This window comes from Erithacus rubecula, assembly GCF_903797595.1.
Source record: "Erithacus rubecula genome assembly, chromosome: 10".
NCBI classification, from domain to species: Eukaryota; Metazoa; Chordata; class Aves; order Passeriformes; family Muscicapidae; genus Erithacus; species Erithacus rubecula.
The window spans coordinates 3240111-3266086 of record NC_136662.1 but is presented as its reverse complement, the minus strand read 5'-3'; the positions used below and the strand labels follow the sequence as shown (position 1 = coordinate 3266086).

General features: G+C 42.4%; 1 protein-coding gene across 6 annotated transcripts in view; it reads left to right on the top strand.

The window, feature by feature from the left end:
* The first annotated feature begins 1011 nt into the window (after positions 1–1011).
* FGGY (FGGY carbohydrate kinase domain containing) overlaps positions 1012–25976 on the top strand; it is a 127656-nt gene continuing 102691 nt past the window's right edge. For 5 of the 6 annotated variants that reach the window (XR_013775268.1, XR_013775269.1, XM_079313723.1 and 2 more), the window contains exons 1-5: positions 7296–7397; positions 11316–11528; positions 13340–13451; positions 15225–15376; positions 24253–24338. Coding sequence is in view for 4 of the 6 variants with exons in the window: in XM_079313723.1 (XP_079169849.1) it covers positions 11328–11528; positions 13340–13451; positions 15225–15376; positions 24253–24338 (551 nt within the window). In the remaining 2 variants the exon portion in view is untranslated. Of the gene's footprint in view, positions 1138–7295; positions 7398–11315; positions 11529–13339; positions 13452–15224; positions 15377–24252; positions 24339–25976 lie in introns of those variants that run through there. The other variant, XM_079313724.1, reaches the window with a different exon arrangement.

The window sequence follows — 25976 nt, the reverse complement described above, 5'->3', positions numbered from 1 at the left end:
ATCCCAACGGAAAATTACTAACCAGTTCTAGTACAAAGTGACTAGCAAAGCTCTCAAAATGATTCAGTGGCAAGGCTGGAATGAGAACCCACAGCCCCTGACCACGAACCCTGTGCACTAACCACGAGACAAACACTCATCTTTCCCTGAGCAAGGTTGTTCCTGCAGCATTTCTGCTCGGGCCGAAGTGGGAATACTCTGGAAATGTTGCAAGAGGACTTTTTTTTTGCTGCCAGATTTCCTGTTGTAGAATATTTGGGGGGTAACGGGAAAAATCCCTGGTGGCTGCCTGGGGCCAGAAGTGTTTGGACACGATGGGAATGTGAGGCTGCCATCAGCTCCTCCCTGCGTGGGTTGAGGAGGGTCAGGCAGGGCTGTGCTGGGATCTGCTCCCGAGCCGTGGAGTGCTCAGCCACGGCTTGGAATCAATGATCTGAGAGGTCTTTCCCAACCTCACTGATTCTGTGATTTCTCTGTTTTCCAGGGATGCGTTTAAGGGCATCTCACTGCCCCCATCTTCTCTCCGTTTTAAGCATACCTTAGCTAAACCCAGGGTTTTCTTGCTCGCCATCAGCAATTCTCCAATTTTTCAGGTAACACTCTCAGAGCGACCCACGCAGAAAACCAAACTCATGGCTTGCAGCCCTGTTTTACTCATTTAAGCAGCATTTACATTACATTTAAGGAAACTCAGGGTGAGAGATATCCTGAGCCCTGACATTCCCTCCTGTTTATTTATTCTCCTATATACTTCTACACATTTTTTTGCCTGTATGTTTTTATTTATTTATTCTTCCATACTGCATACATTCCTCTCAGCGGTCTCCACGTGGCTTCTCGCAGAGCTCCAATGCTTTTGCGACCCCCGATATTTCGCAGCGGGGCTGGCAAACAGGATCTATTACCTTTTACCAAACGCGCCCTGTTGCTGGCTCGGACCCGGGCCAAAGGCGATTCCGTCCCGGAGCCGCCGCTGCCCTCAGGCCCGGCCGAGCCGTCGCTGCCCCCGCCCGCCCCTTCCCGGCGCAGGCGCGGCCGGCCCGGCAAGGGGGAACCGGGCGGCTTTCCCGGCAGCGGCGGGCTCAGGGGACGTCCCCGCCGGGGTGTGCTCGGCCCGGGCAGTGCCAGGGGGCACAAGTAAGTGATGGCTGCACGATAAGGGAGGCGCTGGCCGGGGCACGGCGGGCCCGGCCCTGAGCGCGGCCGCCCGTGAGGGGAGCGCGGCGCGCGCTGCCTCAGCGCGGCGGCTCCCGCGCCTGTCCTTGCTCCCGTCCCCGTCCCTGCCCCTTCTCTCCGCCGTGACGCCCGGAGGATTCCGTCCTCCTGCGTTAGGGCTCGGATCCCGCTGCTGAAAGGAGCGTCTGGCGTTCGTGTTGTTGTTTAATCACCAGCGCCGCCTCCTTCCCCAGGGAGCCCCTCGCCGCCGCCGCGGGCCCCGTGCGGCGCGCCCCGGCCGTGCGTGGGCTGAGCGGTCACATCGCTCCGCATCAGCGCACAGCCTGCTTTTCGTGTTGCCGATGGGATTTACGTCCTGCTGGCTGTTCCAAGTTGTCTCCTCCTGACGTTTCTCTGCAGCACGGCCATGTGTAACTCGCACTGTAATTCAGTGGGAGCGGTTCTGCCCTTCACGAGGGGTGCCCAGTGCCAGGGGAGGCGTTTGAGGCTGCCCAAGGCTGGGGTGGGCACACGGATCCTCCCAGTGCCTCCTGTGCTGTTGGATCTCCTTTATCCCAGCTGCCTTCCCGTGTTCCTCAAATGCAGCGTGCTGGTGAGGAAAAAAGGAAAGGCACACACTGGTTTCTTTCGTGGTGCCGAGTGACTGGAGGCGAGGGAAGGGTCTGAACTCGTCAGGGGAAGTTGAGGTTGGAGAGCAGAAGGTTTTCCCCCAGCAGGGTCCCCTGGAAGGGTCACAGAACCAAACCTGCCAGAGCTCAAGGGAGCATTTGGATGATGCTCTTGGAAACATGGTGCCACTCTTGGGGTTCTGTGCAGGTCCAGGAGTTGGACTTGGTGATCCTTGAGGATCCTTTCCCAGCTCAGCTTATTCTGTGATCCTGTGAAAGGGCAGCGCTCAGGCGACCTGACCTGGGCAGGTGCGACATGCACATCACTCACACACTGGCCTAATCCTCCATATCATCCCAGGAGATTGCCATAAATGCAGTCTCCAGTCTCGTCTCTCTGGCCCTGCTGTCCCGCTGCCACCACTGCCTCTCTCATCCCTGTGCAGCTCTCCTTTTGGCACATGCACAGCCTTGTCTCCTTGTCGTGCCCCTGTGATCCCAGCGGCTCCCGGGCTGGCACAGAGCTCACCCCAGGAACCTGCTGGAATTTACTCGTGCTTGGCCCCGGACCTTCCAGCACGGCTGGTGCCCGGCTCTGCACCGGTGAGCAGCTGGTAACTTGGCAGATTCCTTCCCTGCTGAGGTGCCTGGGATTTGTTAGGAAGTTTAATAAACTTAGCACCAGTGCTCTTCTCTGGAGAGCACTTACGAAACAAATTCCAGGGAAGTAGAGGAGAGGGCTCGGTCATCTCATCTCGGAGGTTTCTACAAAGTAATAAGCAGACACATTGCTGGGAGGGTGTTCTTGTATTTCATTCTCATGTATTTTCTTATCCTGAAAGACCATTTGTTTAAGTGGTTGAGGTTAACTTTTTTCTAAGTGTACTTAAATATAATACAAAACAATGAAATTTTAAAGGCTCTGTAATGCTAATGGTCCCTTTCCTTCAGGAATGCATATGAGCATATGGGAAAAAAAAAAAAAAAAAAAAAAAAGAGGCACTTCGTTTTTTTCTGGGAAGGGTGTCTGGGATAGGAAAAAGTGAAGACAGAGAAATTGGTTGCTTGTAGGGACAGCTGTTCCCAGCTATAAGAATCATGGCAGAAATAAATTTATAGTGGCAAGAGAGACTAAATAAACTAGTTCTATGCTAGGAAGTTTTTATGTGCATTCTTAGCCACTTCTGTTACTCCATTCTGTGCTTCTCAGTTAAATTATAATTTTAAAATCTTGGTTCTTTTGAATAAATAAATAGCTGGTTTTGTGCAGAATTACTGTTTCTTTTAACCTAAGATAATGTGCAACCCCACTTCCTCTTAAGCAGTTGTGACAGGAACTTCGGGGCGAGTGTTTTTGGAATTGCAGCCCAAATAAATGTTTAATTTTAAACTGACAGATTACTTGGGGCTGTCATTCTTCTCAGGCTTTTACTATGCGAGAGTGAACAAATCCTGTAAAATAAACCGTGGATTGGGCTTATGGACACATGTTTGCTTCTGGGCTGAGCATCTTGAAGTGGTTTGCAGCATGTCTTTAAAAATTTATTTCACTGTTGCATCTACTGCTGGCCTAAGTGCTCCACTATCTGCCAGGAGTAATTATAGGCAGTTGGTTCAGATGTTGCTTAAATGTGTAAGCCTTGATGGGAAATGCAGTGGATTTCAGCCAGAATGCTAATTTTGATGTTTTATCATTTCATAAAACTGTGAACTCAGAACAAATTATTTTTATACTGATTTGCTGATACGTAATCACAGGGTTAGTGCCAGATTCAACCGTGATGTAGCATCAGAATCTAAAAATGGGATTAAAGTTAGAATATCAGCATCACCCTAGGTTGGCTAATTTGGTATCCACAGTGGCATTATGGCTGCATTTACCCATGTACCCTGCACGGGAGCATCTGGTGCCAAGGCTGCTTTGCTGCAGGAATGCAGTTTAAAGTTGTGTGAATTGTAATTGTGCCTTTTGAATTGCATTCTCCTCCAAATGACATTTTATAACTTAAACAGGTATTTTGCAAATTTGCATTATTGTGCTAGGCTGTGTTTACAGTATACTGCTTTTATTTTTGTAGTGTGTGTTTTGTTGTTCAGAGTCTTTTATTTGTTTCTCCATTTTCATCATAACATAGAGTGAAAAAAAAATTCACAGTACATGAATCAATTTTACAGGCGAAGAGCAGAGATTATTCTCTCTGTCCATCATGGGTAGGTTAAAGTGATATTGACACAGGGATATGAAAGATCTTCCTTAGCATTAGATTGATAAGCTCATGGATCCAAACACTTGGGTCCATCAGTCATTTTGGAGCCTGTTACCTCTTTTCAACTAGTCATGAAGCTGCTACAGCCAGAATTTATGTAATAATTAGATGGCATTTTTTCCCCCCTCAGTCAATGTAAACAAGATAGTGTCTTCTTTCAGGGCTTCAGGCATTCTGCAGTGTCATTTGGGACACGTCTGTCTGCCAGGTCATTAGCACAGCCTTTGGGGATGTGTGCAGCTGCAGCGTCAGAGCAGGGAATGGATCTCAGGAGTGTGGTGTGAATGCTTGTATCCACTGCTGTTGCCAGGCTGGGAAAAGGAAAGGGTACTGCTATACACCCCCCTTATTCCTTAGGTTTTCCTTCCTGGGAATTGTGTCCTGGCATTAACTGATCAACATTTCCTCTGCTGGACAGATTGGAGGTTATGGCAAGAGTTCAAACTCCTGCCGCCGTGCGAGTGCACCTGTGATGTTCCTGAGTGTCAGGGGTTTAGTCCTGAACTCCTGATAATGCTTGGGAAGTTGCCACTGATGGATGCAGGATCAGACCCTGCTTTTGAAATGCTGGCCCAGTCCCAGCAGGCCCCAGGGAGCTCTGGAGGGAATTGGAGCTGTTGGTTTTCCCCACAGGGCTGTGCCTTCTCATCTGATGTTGTGTGTCCTCGCAGCCCTTTCCTCAGCCTTCCTATTTCCTGAGAGCTCCTCTCTGCAGCTGTTTCCTGCTGTTCCCGGGGTTAGGAGAGCTCTGGAGCAGGGGGAGCTGCACTTGTTTCCTTTGTGTGGCAGAGTTGCAGGCCAGGGAGCACTGGGGCAGCTGGGTGTGCTCAGTGTGGGCCTCGTGCTGCTGCAGTGCAGAGCCCATCGGGCCTGCAGCAACCTCAGGGCCAGGGAAACCTTGAGCAGTAGCCCCAGGTCTTCTCCAGGCATGTGGTTGGAAGGAGCTCCTGGATGCCTGTGTTATGAGGCCAGTGTTTTGGGACCTGCCTGAAGATGGGAATCCCTGGCCAGTTCTGTGCTCCTGAGCAGCACCTCTCAGCTGACACCAACACTTTGCTTTCCTGCTGCAGCATCTCTGAGCAGTATCTCCACTTGCCCAAAGTGGCCTCTGCATTATTTGTTTCTGTTTATTAGTACTAATTACTGCAGTGTGTACTTGTGTTAGTGCCACATCCATGAGCACTCAGAGCAGGAAAATGTTTTTTGTCTTACCTGACCATGTAGAGATTGTGAGTTCGGCTCAGTACCCACGGTCTGTGGATAGCTGCAGTGAGGCCTTTGGGGGTGATTCAGAATGTGATAGAATTGTGACTGCATGGAGAAAGTAAATACACAGCAATTGCTTAATGTCTCCTCTAGCTCAGGAACTCAGACACATCAAACAAAACTAGCAGGTGGCATGCTCAGAACAAACCAAAGGGCTTTTTCTTGCATTGTTTACACAGAACTTTGTAACTCGTTACCACAGTAGTTTACAGTTAGAAAAGTTTGCCTGGATTCAGAAGGAGCACAAACAAATTTAGAGAGGAAAAAGCCTTCAAGGTCTGCTAATCCTAAAGATAAAATTTCTGGCTCAGGAAGTGCCTTTACTATAGATAGCAGGAGGAAAGGTGTCCTGGGGAAGTTCTGCTGGATGAAAAGGGCAGGCATATGCTTTTCTTACGGCTTCTGCTGTTTGTGGAGGATCCTGGGCTAATTGGACCTTTCATCTGACCCCGCACAGCCATGCTCTGCTCTTTAATCAGGGGCCAGAATGCCATTGCTCCTATTTGATCATCAGTACCACAGGCTGTGTCTGCCTGTGTGAGCTGAAGACAGCAACTGGAAGGAGAGCAGATAATTCTTCTGTTTAGTACAAACTCTTTTCAAGCAGAATATAGAGAAAACCAACTCTGTTGTATATGTAAGAGCTTGGTGGTCATGCTGACATCCTTCTGCTGTTTCTGAGTGAGATAACTATGTAGGCAGTGGAGGCTGAAAAGAAATAATTTTTGGATTTAATTTCTTAGAATGATTTAGTCATTTTCACTTCTCCACTCACTGGTTACAACAGGATAAACCCGAATATGCCTTACTTCATGTCAGAGCAGGTGGAAGTAGTTTGGCCTGAAAGTATTTAAAATCCAAAAGATAGAATTAGAGGGCAGAGGGCAGCAATGAAGTAATGACTTTGTCTTGGACACTGAAAGCATGGAGAAGAAAAAAGATCTGGAGAGACATTACAGCAAATTAGTACATAGTGAATTATTTATAGAGAGAAAAGGAGATACTAGAAAATAGTAGAATATCATCAGTCCTGCCTGTGCTGGGATTTATTGACACTACATTACAATGTTAGGGGGACAGTTAGGAAGGTTTTGGTAGAACAGTCTGAGTATTATAGGACTGGAGTCAGGGTTGGATCCTACTGCTGAGGGCTTCCATTATTTGAAGCTGTTTTTACAAGAGTAAGATGTGAGAAGGCTTCACAGAATGTACCAGAGAACTGATGAAAGAATCTAGAGGTGTTTGGTTTTCAGTGAAGAAGCATATTTCCCCAGCTCCATTTTTGTTTATTCCAGTTTTGTTACTGTTAACACAGTCCTCACATTTCTAAGACAGAGATCCTGCGTGTACATGTTTCTGTTTAGGGAAGAGGGGAGGTGAGGTGTGCTTTTGTTCCTTGTGCTTGTTTTGTTTGCTGTGGGGTAGCTGACAAATAAATGCTTGTTGATAGTTATAGCACAGTCCCTTGGGCATTTAAGGATATTTTCTATATCAGTACTGCCCTTCACCACAGCATTAGAATTCCCCATCTGCTCCTGCTCTCCCACACAGACATGTGCCTTCTTTCTCTTTCCACATTCAAACAGGAATTACAGAAGCTGGAAGAGCAAAGGGAGTTCACTGTGTTCAAGGAGATACTGCTACTCTACCACCACCACTTGTATTGGTTACTTAATTCCAGCAAGCCAACAAAGTGCTGCATTTCCAGTATAATGTCAAAAGGGTTTGGTTTTGGTTTATGTCCTTTCTACAATTGAACAGCAGCTTTTCTTTAGCATATTTAGATCTTTTCACACGGAGCTTATGAAGCCTAATTTGAGCCTGTTAATCTTTTTCTTGGTAACCCATAGAAAAGCACAGCTGCACTGCTAAAAACACACTGTTTATCCACAATCGCCGGGTCTGGGCTGCCCGCAGCGTTCCAGAGATCAAAGTTTAAAACAGACATGCCAGTCCTTCCTAATTCCTTGTGTTTAAGCACACAGCACCACAAAGTCTAAACTGCTGCTGCTGAAAGCTTGTGCTGAGCTTGGGCCTGTGTTGGTGTGAGAGTGCAGCTCCTCCTGACTTTAACAGAAAGGTACGTCCTGGCAGCTCGATAACCATGAGGCAGAGTGGGACAGACGAGTCTAACAGTGCTCATGAAAAACTCATCTGGTTACTTACTCATTCCTTTTAAATTAAAGTAAATAATGTTAAGGATTTTCTTTTTTTTAAAAAAAAAATATTTTTGCGACTGAGTTTCACCCCTCCTTTTTCTTTCTTCGTTGCCTATGTGGGAAAAGTAACACATTTGTATAAGGATAAACTGGGAAGTCTGTGGTTTCCAACATTCACATTTTGAATAATATTTATACAGACTATTATTTAATAGACCATATAAATATTTATAATATGTTGTAGCCTTTTGATCATAAATGCTTGTTTGAAAAGCCATTCTGTCCCTGCTGTGATTTGCAGAGAAAGAGGCCATTGCTGGTTTAGTGCTTGGAGGGGATTTTGGCTTCTTGTCCTGACTTAGCAGTTACAGTCATGGATTAACATGGTCAAGCTGGACATGTCTTTTAATTTTGCTTTTTTCCTCTGCCCCTCTCATTTTGTTTGCAAATTTAAATAATAAATTGAAAATATGAGGCTTGAATTCTGCAGTGGACAGACAAGGCTGTATTGAAGTTCTGGAGGCCTTTTTTCTTGGCTGTGAGGAGCCAGGCTGCCTGAGTTTAGATACTTCAAGGATTTAAAAGGTACTGTCTCCACTGCCTTCCACCTCTTGGAAGACCATGAACATGCATCATCCATGCATAAAATATTTTACTATTGTGTTAGAAATATTATGCTTGATGAAATGAACTGTCTGACTGGACTTTCAGGCCATTTTATTTCAGTCATTTTTCTGGTTCCATTTTCCTCATGATTGTATTGCCTGCAGAAACTAACAATCCAGCACATAAAAAATCCAAACCAAAGTTTTATTTGCACAACAGTTTTCTGTTCACATGGCAATGAATGTTGGTGTACAAATTCCAAAGCAAGAAGCTTGTGCAGGGACCTTCTACTACCCCTGAACTCTATTAAAGAGTTCCTTCAGCTCTGAACCAAAGGAATCTTGTGGAAACAAAACAGAATGACAGCATTCCTCTTTAAAATTCTTATCACTGTACTTTGGCTAAATATTTTCCACCAACTTCTCTGCTGAGTTCTTAGGTTCTCAAGAAATACCCTTGGGCAGAGTCCATAATTGCTGACATTTATGACCTAGAGATGACAGTGCTTTTTGTGGATGGGGTTGATAAGTAGGTGGCATACCAAGTGTTTGGTATTCCAAAAAAACTCTTGGCATCAAATTATATTTTTGCAAGCAGATCAGATACTGTTGCAGAGACACTTTACTTTGAACAGACACTGTAACTTATTGCTTGCTGTTACTGAAAAAGGATTAATATTTACTTTTAGCCATTTTTTTTTTCATGAGATACGGAGTGCTGCTTTGTGCATCTAGACGAGCTTTATTCAAAAAGAGCCCAGTTGAAATAAGTTTGGGGTTCTTGGTTTTGTATTGTCACTTAACTCTTTCCTGTTCCCACTCATTGACAGCAATAAACTAGTGAATGTGCAAAGGCTGATATGCACTGCTTGAGCAATAAACAAACTCTGCTTCCTGCCCAGTCACTCACTCAGGCACATCCTGGTTGCTTAGTAAGGAAAAAAAAGGAAAGTAAACATTACATGGGCAGATTGGGTTCCAGGTTTCAAATGTTTGTGGGAAGAATCCAATGCAAAGCCATAATTTCAAGTGCTGAGTAGGAGGTACTGTGAGCTTAATTCTCTAACATCTGCTAAGCTTGTTCTCTAAGTAGCAAAAACACATTAATGAGCTAAAATCAAGGCTGCCATACAAGGAAGAGAAATTTGGAGTAATATTGTGTGTGTGAGCAGGAGGCAGGATATAAAATACTCCTTTTGCTATTTGTATTTTGTGAAAATCAAGTAAGAAGAATTTGCTTGTGTTTAAAAAAATAATCTAGTTTGCAGCTTGTGGTTTATTCTCAACTTTTTATGAGTCAGCAGCTAAAGGCAGAGCCAAAATAGGGGAAAAACAGGGAAATTCGTGAGATAATATCAGGAACAGTATTATGTAATGTCTTTGTAGTAAAATTTCTCACAAAGAGCTTGCAGCACCTGCAGCCAGCCTTGGGAGCTTTGGGGAGGTGGAGTGCAAAATTAAGAAGTAAATACCACGTTGAAAAGAATGTCTTAAAACTGTTTTTGCAACTAAGAGGGAAAAGCTGAGTGCTGTCACCCCCCAGGTGACAGATGCAGTATTAATCACCCAGAGCAGCAGAGTTGTCCTCTCTGGCAGAGGGATTGGCTTTTGTTCCTCTGACCAGGTCACAGAGCCAGGGCCAAGAAAATAAAGCAGGCTTTCTTGCCAATATTCCTAGGTGTTAGACTCATGGCACACCATTATTTTTAGCTGATTGCTCATCGCTTGGACACATGACCTTGCTTAACGAGATTAGTGTGTGTTGCACCTTATCTGCTGGGCAGAACCAGCATGCTGGAGGCAGCAGCCAGGATTTCCAGCAGGACCACAATATGCTCTGTAACTTGGAGTTTTTTCTACTTTCTGACATTCTTAGAAGCTGATGGTCTGTGCAGCTACTCCAGTGACCCTGCACGGTGTGAGCAGAATGCAGTGTGGTGACTGCACTGCTCTGTCCCTCATGCTGGCCAAGCAAAGAACAAAACCAAGGGCCCTGGACCCAGCAGTGGGGTCTGGGCATGAAGTGCCAGATTGAAGCAGGAAAAAGTGATTGTGTGATATAACAGCTCTCCACAGACTGACCACATTTCCATGAGTTGATTAAAGGGTGGGAGGAAGGGAAGCCTCGGTTGTTTTCTTCAGCCAAGCTGTTGTTTTATGCTATTTTCAGTGCAAATGAAACTTTGTCCTAATTAATTATTTTCCAAAATTGGAGTTTTATGAGATAGGGAGCTTATTTTTTTGTTCTCTATATCACCTGCTGCCTCTAACCCTCAGTGACTGTAGATTTGTGATATCCATCAGTAGCAGTTGTTACTGCCAGCCATGGCTGTGAAAGAGATCTACATTGTGCCAGTTGATCTTGACCTGTACTCAGTGTTTTTATTAAAAAAAAAGAAACAAAAGAAAACAAAAAATAATTTGAAATGTGAATAATCATATTCTGTTAATCAGGACATTCAAAATCTTTCCCCCTTTGCCTGTACTCCTCGCTGTGACCATCCCATCTGCCATATCCAGAAATTATCCAGGTCACTTCTTGAGGAGAATTGGGCTGTTTTTAAGTAGAGCCATTTTGATGCTTTGTAAATACCATGTGTTTTAAATGCCAATTTACCCATTCATTTTCTGAATATCAGAAGCTGTGTGTCAGCTGAGTTTTGTCTCTTTCAGAGATGTGAAAGGTTCATACGAGCACTAAACGTGGCACTTGTCTGACGTTTCAAATACTTCTATCAGCTCTTACTTAGCATTCTCACGGCTTGATTAAAATGTAAATGTTAACTATTAATTAAGAACAAACTGTGAGAAATTAAGAACAGTGATTTTGTCACTGTATTAAATGTCAAATAGTTAAACTTAATATAGTGAAATAAGCAACTCATTGTGAATAATTAAATCAATTAACTTAACCTCACTTTGTTCTTGTAGGATGTCAGAGTAGGCAGAGATTTCACACCATGCTCTCATGGCTCAACACATTTTCAGAAAATTATTTTCTGAGTCTTTAAAGTGGTGTGAATTGATGGTGGAGAGCTCTTGAGAAATTGGCTTTATTTATTCTTTTTTTCCTCTGGGTAACATGTACCTGATTGTCATGTAGTTACTTGATAATTACCAGCATCACACCACAAGTGGGATGTTTGGCTTGCTGGGGGGCAGCAGCTCTTGGCACTTTTTCCATTAGTCATTTTATCTGCTTTTAACTACTTTTCTTGTCTTTTCCTTCCCCAGGTTTTATGAAGGATGCCTGATGAGCAGCAGGCTGCAGTGAAATACTACGTTGGAGTTGACGTGGGCTCAGGCAGCGTTCGTGCGGCTCTGGTGGACGGGTTTGGGACAGTGGTGGCACATGCAGAACAGCCCATCCAGGTCTGGGAGCCCCAGCCTGACCACTATGAGCAATCCTCTGCTGACATCTGGGCTGCCTGCTGCTCTGTCACAAAGGTGGGCAAGGAACAAAGGAAGGATTTGCAAGTTTTGGATGTTCACAGTCCTGCAGTCCCCCTGCCTGTCACTTCCACTCGGGTCTCTTCATGCTGTGTAACTTGTGACCACCCTTGTGCATTAAAGGCACCTTCAGGCTGATGCAGCTTTACAAATGTCTGTTTTACTGGTGAGGAGTTGAAGGCCAGAGTGAAAAAAACCCATGCTACAATTGCAAATAGAATGAAAGTACTTTCTTTGTGCTGTTACTGCAGAGGGAGGATTTACCTACATCTGTGAGCTTTGTTTAGCTGGTGTATGTTCTACCCATGAGACACTTCTTGGAGGAATCAAGGTTGCTCAGAACCTGGCAGTGCAGATATCCAGAGATGTGCATTGGGCTGCTCTGGAGCCATAATGCAGAATTTATCATAGAGAAATTGTAATCTGGTTTGTGGATGGCCCCTAAAGTAACACTTGTTATCCTCATTATAAGAAGATCCAATATTATAAGATCAAAATAAATAATAAATGTCTGTGGATAGTATCAAGCATAAAATCAGATTGAAATAGACTTTACTACAGGGGAAAATTTGTACCCTCTGATCCAGGGCTCTGCCTGTACATGCTGGAGATAAAGGTAAATTAGAGACCTTGCTTGCAGTGCACACAGAGGCCATTTCATCTTCCTCACTACAGCCCCTGCCTGCTGCATGTTCTAAGGTTGACTTTTTAAATATTCATGATAAGCTTAGTAATTTGCAGATGGACTGTTCACCCATTGTCTTGTTATTGATCAGCCTTTTCAAACTTTAATGAGCTTGGCTCTGCAGAAATGCCCTGAGATGGAAGAGGTGAGTGGATGGAAAGAAAAGGAGGGAGTACAGGAGTGATAGGGAAAAACAGCTTAAAGCAGAGCAAATCTTCCTCTGCTTATTTGATTTTTTCTCTGCCTGAGTGGCTTTGTTCTTGCTCTATACCTCTTTAAATGCAATCTCTTATATTTAAGCAATAAAATAGTCTCAGAAACTGCAGTTTTACAGAGCCAGTAAGAGACTGGCACTGTGCAAGTCTACTGAAAGTCTTTCCTTATAGTACTAATTAAAATAATGATATTTTTATTGTTGCTGAGAAGTGGCAATTTATTACTCTGCTACATTTTAGGTGTCTTGCAACCTCATTTGGCACTTAATCCTTATGGGTGTTGTGTTTTTTTTTCCAGTGCTGCTGGAAGCCATGAAGTTCAGGCATTTTGGGGCAATGGTTTAGGTTTTTTTTTTTTTTTTTTGAAAACCTTCCAAAAAGTGTGCTATTCACACTCTAGCTGAGTAAAGGTGTGCATTGCAGAGGTGTTATCATGGCTACAGGTTTTGACCAACTTTAGTTTTGGCAGTCTTCAGTATTGCAAGACAAGCACAATATTACCAAAGCAATTCTGGAAGATTGTTGCTTCCACAGGCAGGAAGTCAGTGAAGTAACTGATGGAAACACTTGGTTCTAATCCTTGTCCATGTTTCACATCCAGCTCAACTCCAAGCTTTAGAAAAGAGATAAAATTAACATTGCAGGCTTTCTGCTAGCTTTATTTGCTGACATATTTGTGCTTCCTGCTTTTATCCAGGACTGTGGATAAAGACCTCTGAATGTGGATTTGAAGCACAAGACTTTCTGGTAATTTGCTGTGTTTATGATTTGAAGTTTTAAAGAGCAGTGAATTTAGGAAATTTCAGAGTTTGAGCTGACTTGTAACTCATTCTGAATCCTCACTGGTTGACATGGCACTTGCACATGCCTGGATATATTTGTGTTCTGTGTGTTTTGTGTATTTTCAGGAAGTTGTCCGTGGAGTGGATGCCAGCCAGATCCGAGGGCTTGGGTTTGATGCTACCTGTTCCCTTGTTGTGGTGGATAAGCAGTTCCAGCCTTTGGCTGTCAACTCTGAGGGTAGGGCTGCACACAAAACGTGGTGTTACTGTGTGTTTTACCACTGGTGGCAGGGAATTTCCATGCCCTCCAAATGCCAAGTGGTGGGGCTGGCTCTTGGAGATGGAGATGACACAAACTCTTCTTTCTATGAGGATTTTTTCCCCTGGTTTACTGTTTTAATTTCACTGCAAAATTAAATCTGAGATGAGAATTACTTGCTGTTTAGTTAAATATTTGGCATCCTAGGATCACATTCATTCATCTTAGCTCTGAGAAATTGCTTCTTAGGGAAATCTGTGCTAATTTTTCTTTTCAGCATGTTTTCTTCTCCTTCAGACTGTACTGATCATGGCTTTTATAGTGTGTATAAATGCTCATCCACACTGGCTAAGGGAATGTTAAAAATGTTAGTGTTAGTGTAGTCTAACTTCTTGCTCTGTCATGGAGCTGCAGGCAAGAAGTTCAGTTTGTGTATTTTATTACACTGGTTTTCTGTCTTTGTCTAGGACAGTGCTAAACTTCAGAAACAGTCTGTGACCTTTTTCTAAAAATCTGGGGGGTTTTAATTAATTTTTGGGTAGATGATTCAGAAGACTCACAAAAAGTTTGTGCTGCATTTCTTTTACCAGTGAATCCCACTTAAGATTAGATGTGGGCTATATCAGTAGTTACAGAGACAAAATCACAATTCTCTGTATGTTCCCTTTCTTTTCTCAGTTGTGTTTGTCATCTCCTCCTATCCTTCTCAAAAAACCAGCTTTGCCCCCAAAATGCCCTTCTCCAAATTTAGATCAGATTATTTTTTTTTCAGTTTGAGAGTCTCTTACAATCTGTTCAATGCCTAATGATGTTTGGGGCTATTTTGAGTTTAATGAGTCAAATTCAGTTCTCATTTTTTGTGGTCTGATATTCCTGAGAACTTGGAGTTTACACAGTGGTGGTGCTAAACAGCAAGACAAGAATTCACTCAATACTGTAATGCTGTGAAAAGTCTTGCAGTGGTGGTGTTTCAGACAGTTTCACAGTTGTGAGTTGTATTTCAATCCATTTTAGAAATATTGATGTGCCTCACACTTCTGCCTTGTTTTGGACTCTGTTTTCAAGATGATGCTTGAGTGGCTGTGCTGTGGAGTGTGCAGTGTACTTAGCCAGAGAAGAATCTGCAGTGTCACCTGGATTACTGTTCCCTCTGTCTGGCAGGTCCTCTGGAGGTTAATTTGGATAAAATGTTCTTTGCTTCTTGTTCCCGTTTGTGTGTGATGCAGACTTGCCAAATGCTTTTTCCTTGCACATCCAAAATAAAATCATTTCAGCAAAATATCTCCCTCAAAACAGTATTTCAGGAAGCAATTAGAGTGTTTTTTCTCATAATCATAGAAGAAGAAAGAGAATCCCTGTAGCTGATTGAGTTAATTTCAACTCACAACACAATTGTTCAGATTTTGTCACATTCTTAGGTTTTGGGCACCAGAATGTTCCTTTGTATTATTTAACTAAATATGTGAATTTTTTCAGGAAGTTTGGGCTGTGAGTGAAATACAAGAAAACATGGTGTTTCACAGTTCTTGGATGCTCACAGTCAGCATTCTCAGTGCTCAGCATGTCCTAAAGTTGGCTCAGAGGGCTAATATTTTAGTTTTAGATATCCACTGTGAATTATTAACACAAACAGTATTTGAGTTTTCAGTGTAGAAGTGAAAGTGTGAAGTAGTTTAGAGCCTAGTAAGTTAAAGTGCTGAGCTGGGGTTAACCCAGAGGTAAAAAACCTTTTTTTTCTGTTTTTCCCCCAAGGACAGAACCATAGGAATGTGATCATGTGGATGGACCATCGTGCTGCCAGCCAAGTGGAGTGCATCAATGCAACCCAGCACAGGGTTCTGAGCTACGTGGGGGGAGCCATGTCTGTGGAAATGCAGCCACCTAAATTGCTCTGGATAAAGGAAGTGAGTGCATTTAACTCCCTGGTGCATTTTTACTAGAGATTAATTCCTGAGAATGAGATTTCTAAAGCAAAAGTCTTCAGTCTTAGTGTTGAATGCCAGGGTAAGGTCAGGTTAAAGTTGTGATTTAAAACTTTTGAAAATCTTTCTTCCTTTCAATTTTGTAGAAATATGTTTGATTTTATTGAAATTGAGTGTTCCCTGACAGAAACATTCTATATGCCTTCCTTATCTAAGATTAGATATACATACAAATAGAGGTACAGATAATAAATGAAGCATCCTAGGGTTTAGTTATGGAGGAGTATTTCCTGCTCTGCCTGGAGCCTGCAGTGCCAGAGGAGTGCCTTTGAGGCATCCAGCAGTGCAGGGTGTGATGGCTTTGGCTGCTGGTAGAGGAACCCTCCACTTACAGCTTCAGTTTAGTTCTGTCCCATCAGCAGGAATAAACCATGTGTAGAAGGAAGGTGCCCTGTGTGTCTACCTCTTTCTCCTGTGTTTAAATTTGATGTATTACAATAAAGTATGGCCTCTTAATAACAATTGTCAGATTACAGGAGAGACACTTGCCACTTGAAATTTTTATAACCTCCTTCAGCCTGGTTTTTTATGTTTGGCCTCAATGATGCTCACAGTCATTTTTTAAAAAGCCCAAATATAAATTACTTGCTGCCAGTTTCAAGCAGTCAAATTCTCCTGTCCCTACAGACATGAGACATTCTATTGTAACAAGGTGCAGATTGGGGAAAGTCAAAGGAATTATCTGGTAGAAGCAGGTACTGACAGATTAATGGTAATAGAGGGTTATGAACGTTGATAGTGAAAAATGAGTATCCATCTACTCTTTCTTCCCTTCTTGAGCTATGAGTATCATACATCAGTCATTTTATAAATAATAAAATGTAAGCTGTAAAAACATTAAATGAATCCTTTGCATTTAAAGCATTTTTATATTGCAAGGTCTGGGATATCAGTACCTAGCTGCTCAGGAAATCCAGATTATGGGGTGTCCAGATGTGGTCACATGGAGGTATGAGTCTGCTGTGACCTCAAAGCCCAGTGCATGATTGCTGTGGTATAAAAGGGGGTGCATTTCAGGGCTTATTCCCTCCATGAGCCACTGGTGAGTCACAGGATTCTCCTGACCCCAGGTGCCAGCCAGCAGCAGGGATTTCCTGGCAGAAGGGTGGCACAGAACAAGGCTTGTTCACATGTCCCTTTTCAGCTCCTGACATACCAGCTGAGGAGATTATTGTCCTTAAGAGAGGGTTTTTTACCTCAGTGTCTGCCTGCTGAGCTGCCCACTCGACAGCTCCTTCGTCCTGACTGCTCTGGGCATGACTCACCATTAAACTGCTTAAGCTTGTCCTGCTTAACTCAGGCACCCACAGCACTCAACCACTCAACACCCACAGCAGCACCTCAGCTGCTCAGGGGCAGTGACATTATCCTGGTGTGGGCTGTAATCTGCTGAGATTTGGTTAAACCTTTCAGCTCTGGAGAGGTGTGGGATTGAGTGGCTTTACTGCTTCTGTACTCCTTGCAAAGCAGGAGGGGGAAAGGAATTAAATGAAGAGGGAGGATTTATTTTGCATCCATGGCTTACCTGACATCAGGGATGTCAGCAAAGGGTCACATTGGCCTCTGACAGCTCAAACTCAGCCTCATGTAATGCAAGTGTCCTCACTTTTTGCCAAGGAAGGCAAATCTTACAATAACTTTGAATGCCAGGTTGTTCAGATGAAACCTACAACAGCAGTTTGCACATCTGTTATTTCTCAGTGAACTGTCTTGAACTGGGCTGCAAATATAAATTATTTAAGTCTCTTCAGATTTTTTGTTATCAACATCTTTTATATCGATAAACCGTGACACAGATATTACAGGTGTGGTCAAGAAAAATACTTACAGAATGGTATTTAATGCATTCTTCTTGTTTTTGAGTTGTATCATCTTCATTTTCTGTATTTAGTCTATTTCCCAATGACAAAGTGAGATTTTGATCTTGCTCATACACCACAGGGAAATATAGTTTATATTCTGACTACAGGATTATTTCTTAAACTAATGATAATTCACAAACTGGCAAAGAGGGAGCCTAATTTTCAAATCCCATGGGAGAATTGCAAGAGTAGCAGGTAGAAAGACACATTTTAGTTTTATTGTATCCTTTTCAACTATCAGAGGGTTTTGCAAAGTTGAAACTGAAATTTCCATTGTGCTTCTACTCAGTTGTGATGACTGGTGTTCAGAAAATGAGTGCACTGTACCTGGTTTGACCTGGTTACTGCCTGGGAAAGTTTTACACACTGAGCCTGGCTGTGATTGTGGCTTTGGCTTCTCCAGCTTTCCTGATTATTGAGTGTAGTGAGATGTTTTGGTTTTTTTCCCCCTTTCCTTCCTTATTCCTTTCTCAGTATTCCTCCCTAATGTTGTCATATATCTGACAGCATCCCAGGAAGTCTAGACAAAAACAGTGGATTGGGTACATTTTCCTATGTCTGAGTATAATCAAAACTGGCTAAACCAAGGTGTTTCCAGAAGCTAATTTGAGCCTTTGTTTCTTTGGTTGGCTTCACGTTTCTGGAAAGATTTTGATCAGAAGTCTTGACATGACTGCAACACATTCAACACAGTTTGTAAAGAAAACAAAGCAGAACAAAACCACAGCCAGACACTTTGCACAGTCATGCTCCAGGTCAGCATGTACACCATAATATATGAAGAATCACTGTTGACTTTTGCTTTGAATTCTCTGGACCTTATTTTGAACTCCCCAGGAATTTAATGTTTCTGCTATTAAATGTTTTTGCTGTTTTCCCTCTGTACATCTGCCTGGGATTGGTGCTGTGCACATTCCACAGCTGCTTGCATTCATATGGGTTTTGGAGAGAGAATGCAGTAGGGAAAACTGCTTTATGTCTGAAGTGAAATAATAAAATAGAAGTTAAATAGTAAAGATAAGATAAATTTAGGAGGTTACTAGATGCACTTTTGGAAGGAAGTTATTTAAAACACTGATACTAAATGATGGTTGGTCTGTTGTTACATGAGGTTAATTGTGTGTACATTATTACCAAAGCCTCCCTCTTCCTTTCCCTGCTGCTAACCTGGGTCTGGAAGGCCACATAAGGAGATTCTCTTGTCTCATGTTTTACCTTGGGTTCTCCTAACACTATTTGCAGACCTGATCTCTGTGAGAAAGGGTTTGACATGGACCTGATCAGCAGAGCTGCTAACTTGTGAGTAATTGGTTAGGCTGTCTCTCAAAGAAAGAAGTGGCATTTATTTCTGTGGCTTGAAGAATTTTCATGTAAGCAATTAAAAGTATTTCTAAAGAATGGGACTTTGCAAATTTACTGTGAATTGGTTGGAAGTAATGAAGAGGAAGGAGAAGAGGAAAGGATGAAGGTGGCTTACAAGACAGTTGGAGAGAGACTTTGAACAAGGGCCTGGAGTGACAGGACAAGGGGACATGGTTTCACAGTGACAGAGGGCAGAGTTAGATGGGAAGAAATTCTTTCTTGTGAGAGTGCTGAGGCAGTGGCACAGGGTGCCCAGAGAAGCTGTGGCTGCCCCATCCCTGGAGGTGTCCAAGGCCAAGAGGCACTTGGAGCAGCCTGGGACAGTGAAAGGTTTCCCTGCCCATGGCAGGGGCTGGAACTGGGTGAGCTTTAAGATCCCTTCCAACCCAACCAGTCTGGGATTCAGTAATGATCTAACTGTGCTTTTCCATTTCCATCACCTTGTTCCTGGAATTGAAGCAGCAGATGACCTCACTCAGTGAGAGGAATGAGCTGACACCACTGTACAAGAAGCAGATACTGGTCCTTATCTCTTGTGGCTTTCTTCTTCCTCTCCCCTTGTATTTATTTGTGGAGGGTTGCTGCAGGTTTTCTTCCAAGTCACAAGTTGCTCTCATCTGCTTCCTTTTAACTTCCTTTTCCATATAAAGTTTTCTCTTTAACATTTCATCTTCCTACACAGCATAGAGATGCAACTAGAGACTGAAGGCTTCTGGGTGTATTCTCTTCTTCCACTCTTCATCTTTATTTCATTTTGAGTTTGAATTAAAAACCTACATTTTTAAGCCATAATAGGCTTTTTGAGATCTATTTGATTTGTATTTGCTTACATTCAGTTCAGTTTGATTATGGCTGAATCATTTTACCCTCTAGCCCCTCTTAGTTAGCATCCATGAATTTAATTGGTTGGTCTTGATTGCAGTCACTGCTGTGATTGCAGGTAAGTGTTCCTATGGCAAAGCCATCCCTGCAGGTGGAGTTTGTGTGGGGACAGCTGTTGGCAGTAAATGATCAGCTGAATTCAGCTACTGTGAGACTCTGGTTAAAGTGTGCACATCTGTGACTCACTTAGGAGCAGCATTGTATTTTTCTGCCTGTGTGGATCATGTGTGGTGATAGAGTCCAGTTTTAAATGCAAAACCAAACAAATACATGATTTTTTTATACAGCTCACTTCTGTGCACACAGCCACATTTGACTTTTGAATGTGGTCACATGAATGAAGAACATCAACTGCAAATGAAGTTGAAACAGAGAAAGCTTTGACACATATTTAGAAACTAGCTGAAAGATAGTTCTGACAAAGTGTCCCTGAAGCCAGTAAGGTAAATTTGAATATAACCTTCACTAAAAAGGAAAGTAAGTCCTGGTTACTGGTTCTTTTAAAATAGCCAATTAAGTTTACTCCTTTTGCTGTTATTTCCTTAGATTCTGTTATTACAGTTTTCTTACAAAACATTATTGCAACAGTTTTTTATTTCTGTAGTTTCAGGTACATTTTTGTGCAGTTTACTAAGTGGGTTCTGTAATTTTGGTGACTTTTGCTAAAAAAAAATTGGATATTCACTGCCTGACTGAGTGTGCAGGTAGTTTTGGGGGGTAGATGCTTGCATGTGAACTGAAAATGAGTACATAACTCCTTCACTTGGAATTTTGCTGTGGGAGTTTGTCAGTACAACCCAACTGTTCAGGTATCAATGCTGTGGCAAACCAGTGTTAGAGCAGTGAGAACACTGCAATGCAAGAACTGCAGGGAAGGGTTGTCCAGTTCCAGAATTAGCCTGATAGTATTTTTTTTTCCTAGAGATAGCAGAAGTAAAAAATGTTGTTTACTAATTTTGGCTGAAAATGTTATTGTAGTTTGTGCCAAAACAAAAGGATGCATGTTATGTTTTCCTCATACTAATGACGTTACAAACCAGTTATTTCTAAAAAGCAGTCCTGTTAAATCAGAGATGCTGAACTTTGCTGTTTATTTTAAGTGGGTGGGGGATGTTGGACTGGGGCTAGGCATTTGCTTGGTAACTACCTCCAAATGAAGTTCTGTTTTCACAACTCCACTCTTAATTTCATGTGTAAAAGTGAAGAAGAGCCTCCCTTTAGGAAAAAAAAAGCCCAAACCATGGAGTGACTGTTTAGCATCTCATTCTTCTGCCATTAATAACCAAAATCAATAGTCAGTGAGTAGGTTTTTTTTCTGGCAGTCAGTGATCTTCCTGTATGTTACAGTTCACATCCTCAGAGCTGCTGTTTAACCCATCATCCTTCTTCCTTCTATACACCCCTGACTTGCAGCTACCAGTGGGATCACTTGCAGAAACAATTGAAACCTCTCTTTCCCTGGGAGGAAGGATGTAGTGGATGCAGTGGCATTAGCTTGGCAGCAGCTTCTTTGCTGGTGCTTGTCTTCTTCACTGCTTGCTGCCCTTGCAGCTGGCTTTTTGTCTTGTTGAATATGACTGAATATTTTTCCATTAAAATGAATAATAAATTCTGTGTTAAATGAGAATGACTCCAGGCTGTTGAGTTTGGAGCTGAACTCTTGTTTAGAATTGTTTATAAATGTTTCAACGCTCGGTGTTATCACAATCCATACACAGTGCAGACACACTTGCATAAGTTGTACTTCACACTGAGTCTGGTTTTTAGCTGCAGTTGCAGATCAGGCAGAAGTGCCATTTACAAACAGCACTCACAGCTGGGAGATCTGAAGCACCTGCACCTCTGAGCATGTCCTGCTTGGGCTGTCCCCTCTGTGTCTCCTCTCAGTGGGACAAGGCTCCCAGCAGGCACACACTGTCCTCCCAGCCTTGTTCCAGCTTCTCCAGCTCTGATTCCTGCCTGCTCTGTCCCTCTGCAGCCCTTTCTGGCCTGGGCTCTGGTACTTGCCTGCCTGTAATGCCATTCCTGGGGTGCCTCAGGGATTTAAGGATGCCTACACCAGTGTCTGGGTGGTGCAAGCAGTTTTTTCCCCCTTCAGCAGCAGCCTTACTTGAAGAGTTTACTCTCCAAGCCCCTTCTCTCCCCTTGCCCTAGTTCCTGACTCTGATAATTCAGTTAATCTTCTACCAGTTAGACTGCAAGTTGTGTCAAAATTGATCAGTTTGCAGTCATGGCTCTGGCAAGGATGGAATTTCTGCTCATGGCCTATCTTTGGTGACTGGGAATAGCTCTATCACATGGCTTGGCATTCAGTGTGAAGTGTAGGAGATCCAAGTTGTAAATCCTTGCTTTGACTTGGAGCAGGGCATGGGACATGAGTTTTTAGATCCCTGTGATTGTGTGCATTAAGTATTCAATTGTTCTCTTCCTTTCTTCCTTTCTTCCTTTTTCACAATGTGTATTTGCTTTCTGTAATTTAGAAAAAGCACCCTAAGTGTGTATTTTCAGTCCAGTTAAGAAATCCCTCATTTTCCCTTCTTGCCTAGGAAGATTAAAATACATTGCACTACATAATTTTTAAACTCTTCGACCCCAAGTATTTGGGATTACCTATAACAATCTCAATACATTATTCTGTGCAGGTGTAGCTGTTAAAACTGAAAAAGAGAGCAAAAAAAGCAAAGAGAGAGAAAGATGAAGAAAGGGCACCCCATAAGTCCCTCTGGAAAGCAGAAAGATTGTGAGTTCCTTTGCAAGTGAGTTTGGAGGGTGAGTTGCAGGATGTGAATACAGCATTGGGAACGTTCCTGGATCTTTTCCACAATCCTTTTAATGTGGTCACAGACTCCTGACTGGGTGAAAATAAATTTGAATTAACTTCAGTGAGTGTCGAAAACATGGAGACTTTAAATTTGTTTGGAAAAAGCATCAGGGCGTGCTATGATTTTTTTTTTTGTCTGTACTAATTAGTGATGACACAGCATCAAGATGGCAAAAAATGAATCATTTGGATGTTCATGAAACAAAGTGTTTTGAGTGTCACTAACTTGTGGCTTTTGGGAGTTCTTGAAGTAATAGAAGAAGGATCCAAGGAGTATATTTGATGAAACAGATTTATTTGAAGAGGACAGTTATTCTTAATTCAGTTTCTTTTCTGATTAAAGTAACAGCCAGACTACTACTGTTGTTTCTTGAAGGCTCTCAGGTGTGTTAACAACATGTAATGGCTTTTATTATCAAAATAATCAGGCTGAATGATCTTTGGGCTAAATTATGAAGCACCTTGGCATACATATAGGAAGTTAAATTTGATGTGAGTAGCAACCACATATGTCTGGGAGGTGAGCTAAACCTGAGAGGTCAGGAACAGACATCCAAGGGTTGTGTGTTTTATATTAAAAAGTTGTAATCAGAGTATTTCTTTTTTGAATGCAATAGAAACCCAAGGTCCAAACTCAAAAAGTTTTAAGACAGATTCTTTGCATGACCCAAAACGAAACAAAATTTTGATTTTTTTGTACTTACTCAGTTGCACCTTGGTTTCTCGAATTCATAGATTTCAGCAACTTTCTGGACTTGTAAGATTTTGGTTTGATATCACAGAGTAGCTAAGTTATGTTACATAATCATAGAATCACAAGATGATTTGGTTGGAAGGGACCTTAAAGCTCATTGCATTTCAACCCCCTGCCATGGGCAGGGACACCTTCCACTATCCCAGGCTACTCCAAGCCCTGTCCAGCCTGACCCTGGACACTTCCCAGGGGTGGGGCAGCCACAGCTTCTTTGGACTCCCCACCCTCACAGGGAAGAATTTCAAGAGCCAAATATGATTTCTCTAAAATGGAATCATGATCTCTTTAGTTCAGCCTGTACGTTCTTGACCACTGCATGGAATTAATTTCTGTTCCAGAAGGACCCCAGCAAGGACTTGTGTTTCTAGTGCAGGAGCTGATCATAAATGAGAAAACTTTTCAATTATTTAAGAAGCTGGTGGAGATTTTCCAGGCAATCTTATCTTTCTGTAGAAGTTTGATTTGTGACCCTTGTGGGCTTTTGTTTAGTTTTTGATAGTCTCTACTTATTTTAAAGTACTGAGGTCAGAGGTGACCATTGGGATTGCTTTGCAGGACAGTGATGCTCACTGTCACACTGAAATCCAGTTTTTTAAGAATTTGAGAATGATGTGTGGCTTTTCAGAAAGTCATGTGATCTGCAAGCTATGTTTGTGCACTCTCAGAGTTCTTTGTTTTCTTCCTATACTTATAATTAACAAATAGTAAAGTTTAAATCTTAAATTACTTATTTTAAAAAATTGAATGTTTTTTTCTGGCAAATGTTTTTTTTGATTGTTGACTTTGAGTTCAGTTGTGTTTGAGTTTGAAAGTTGTTGACTTTGAAACTGCTCTGACATTGAGCAGCTGATGGGGAACAGAGACACCTCAGGTTATTGATCTGAAACTTGTTCCTCCATGAACTCTTCATGGGAACTTTGCTTGTCATCAGTCTGTGCTGGGGAAGGGCTCAGCTCTCCAGGCAGTAAATCAAAGAGAAGAGCTGCCTGGGAGATCAGAACAATGAGTTTGAAAAAATTGTCATTTTTTCCTAAATATCAGGATTTTAATTGCATTAAAATAAGGACATGACCATGCCTGACCTCTAATATCTGGCTTTCTAAACATATTTTTTTAGAACTTGCCAGAATCGTGGGAGAAGGTTGGCTACTTCTTTGATCTTCCAGATTTCTTATCTTGGAAAGCCACAGGTGTCACTGTAAGGTATGTTAATTATAACAATATGATTTTGTCTATTTTCTTATGTGCATTTCTGCTTTAATTCATTCTGACTGGACCTGCTGTTATGTACATCTGTCTGTAATTCAGCCAGCCCCAAAACATCTTGAACCTATCTCCTGCCTCCATTGTGCATTCCTGAGCACAGTTGTTCCTAGGAGCAGTGGAATTCACAGATACAGTGTGTTGCTGCAAAATGTCATTTTGGAGCATAAATATGATGGCTGGAGTTCCTGTGAAATACACTTTGAATAATTCTTTGAAATCTACTTTTGTTGACAAATTGATTGACTTTTTTGAGAATTGGAAATACTTCTTTGCCATGTGGGAGGGATCTGGTAAAATCTAATTTGAAATGGTCACTTCATGTAAAACAGGCAGCTGTGCTGCTCCCCAAAAGCACCCTGGAATCCTTGCTGAGTAACAAAACCCTCTGAGAGAACCCCTTAAAAATCTGGGTTAAAGTGACCAACACAGATCCTTGTGAGAAGGGAGGGCCAGTATTATTTATTTAAAATCATGCCTAGTTCAGTGCAGCTCACAGTTATTTCCATTGCAGTTTGTGGAGTGGAACCTGTGCAAAATGTAGTCTCAGATGAAAACTGGCCACAGAAGAGTTTTAGTCTCTCTGGAAATGAAGATTCCTTCCCATCAGATACAGTTCTTTTTATTTCAGTGCTCTATTTCTCCCTAGGTAGTTTTCCTGATTGACAGCTATTGTTAGAGCATTATATTTTAAATATTCCTTGCATTATACAGCAGGGAAGTGCTATGATTGACTTTAAAAAGGCAAAAAGAGGAATTGTGCAAGGACTTGCCAGATGATAATTGAGAAATGGCATCTTAAATCTTCTTCCTTTGGACTTTCAGTCAGATTTTGCTGTCCAACTCTGAATTATGTAACAGAAGAACAACTCCCACCCCACAGATCTTGCAATCTAAACAGTCCTGTCACCTGACCCAACTCTACCTTCAAGAGGATAAATCCCAGGCCCCCAGATGATGTTCCAGGGTCTGCACCTTCTGAAAGTACTTGAGACTTTGGTTTAGCATTAGCATCCTTTGGTCAGGGCATGAGGTGGGGGAGGCTCTGAAAAAGGGGAGCACAGAGATCCTGACAACTCCATGGTCCTGCCTGGCTTGGCTTTGTGTCCTTGGCTGCAATTTCCTGGAGGTGAAGCAGAGAATCTCTCTGGAAAAAACAAAACAAAAAAAAAAAAGAGTTGGAGAGGATTATACTCAAAAGTTGAGATGCCTGAATTTAGACTGGCAAGTTCATTTCCTTGGCAAGGATAATGTCATTACTCAAAATCTTTTAATTGTATTGATGAATGTTGTAAGGGAGAAAGGAATGTTGGGAAAAGACTCTCTGAATAAAGTTTTCTATTTTGAATAAAACTGCTGCTTGTACATCCTTCATTGTTGTCTTTAATGTGCTCCCCAAAATCAAGCCCATTGTTTTGGCTCTAGTGGATTGTCTTGTAGGGTAACAAAGAAGGAAGAAAAAGACAGGAAAATAAGGACAAGAAACATTTTGCTGGAATCAAACTTTTTTTTTTTTTCTTTCTCTGCTTTACCCCACGTACACCTGTTTTCTGAGAATTTTCTTGTGCATTAGTGAAG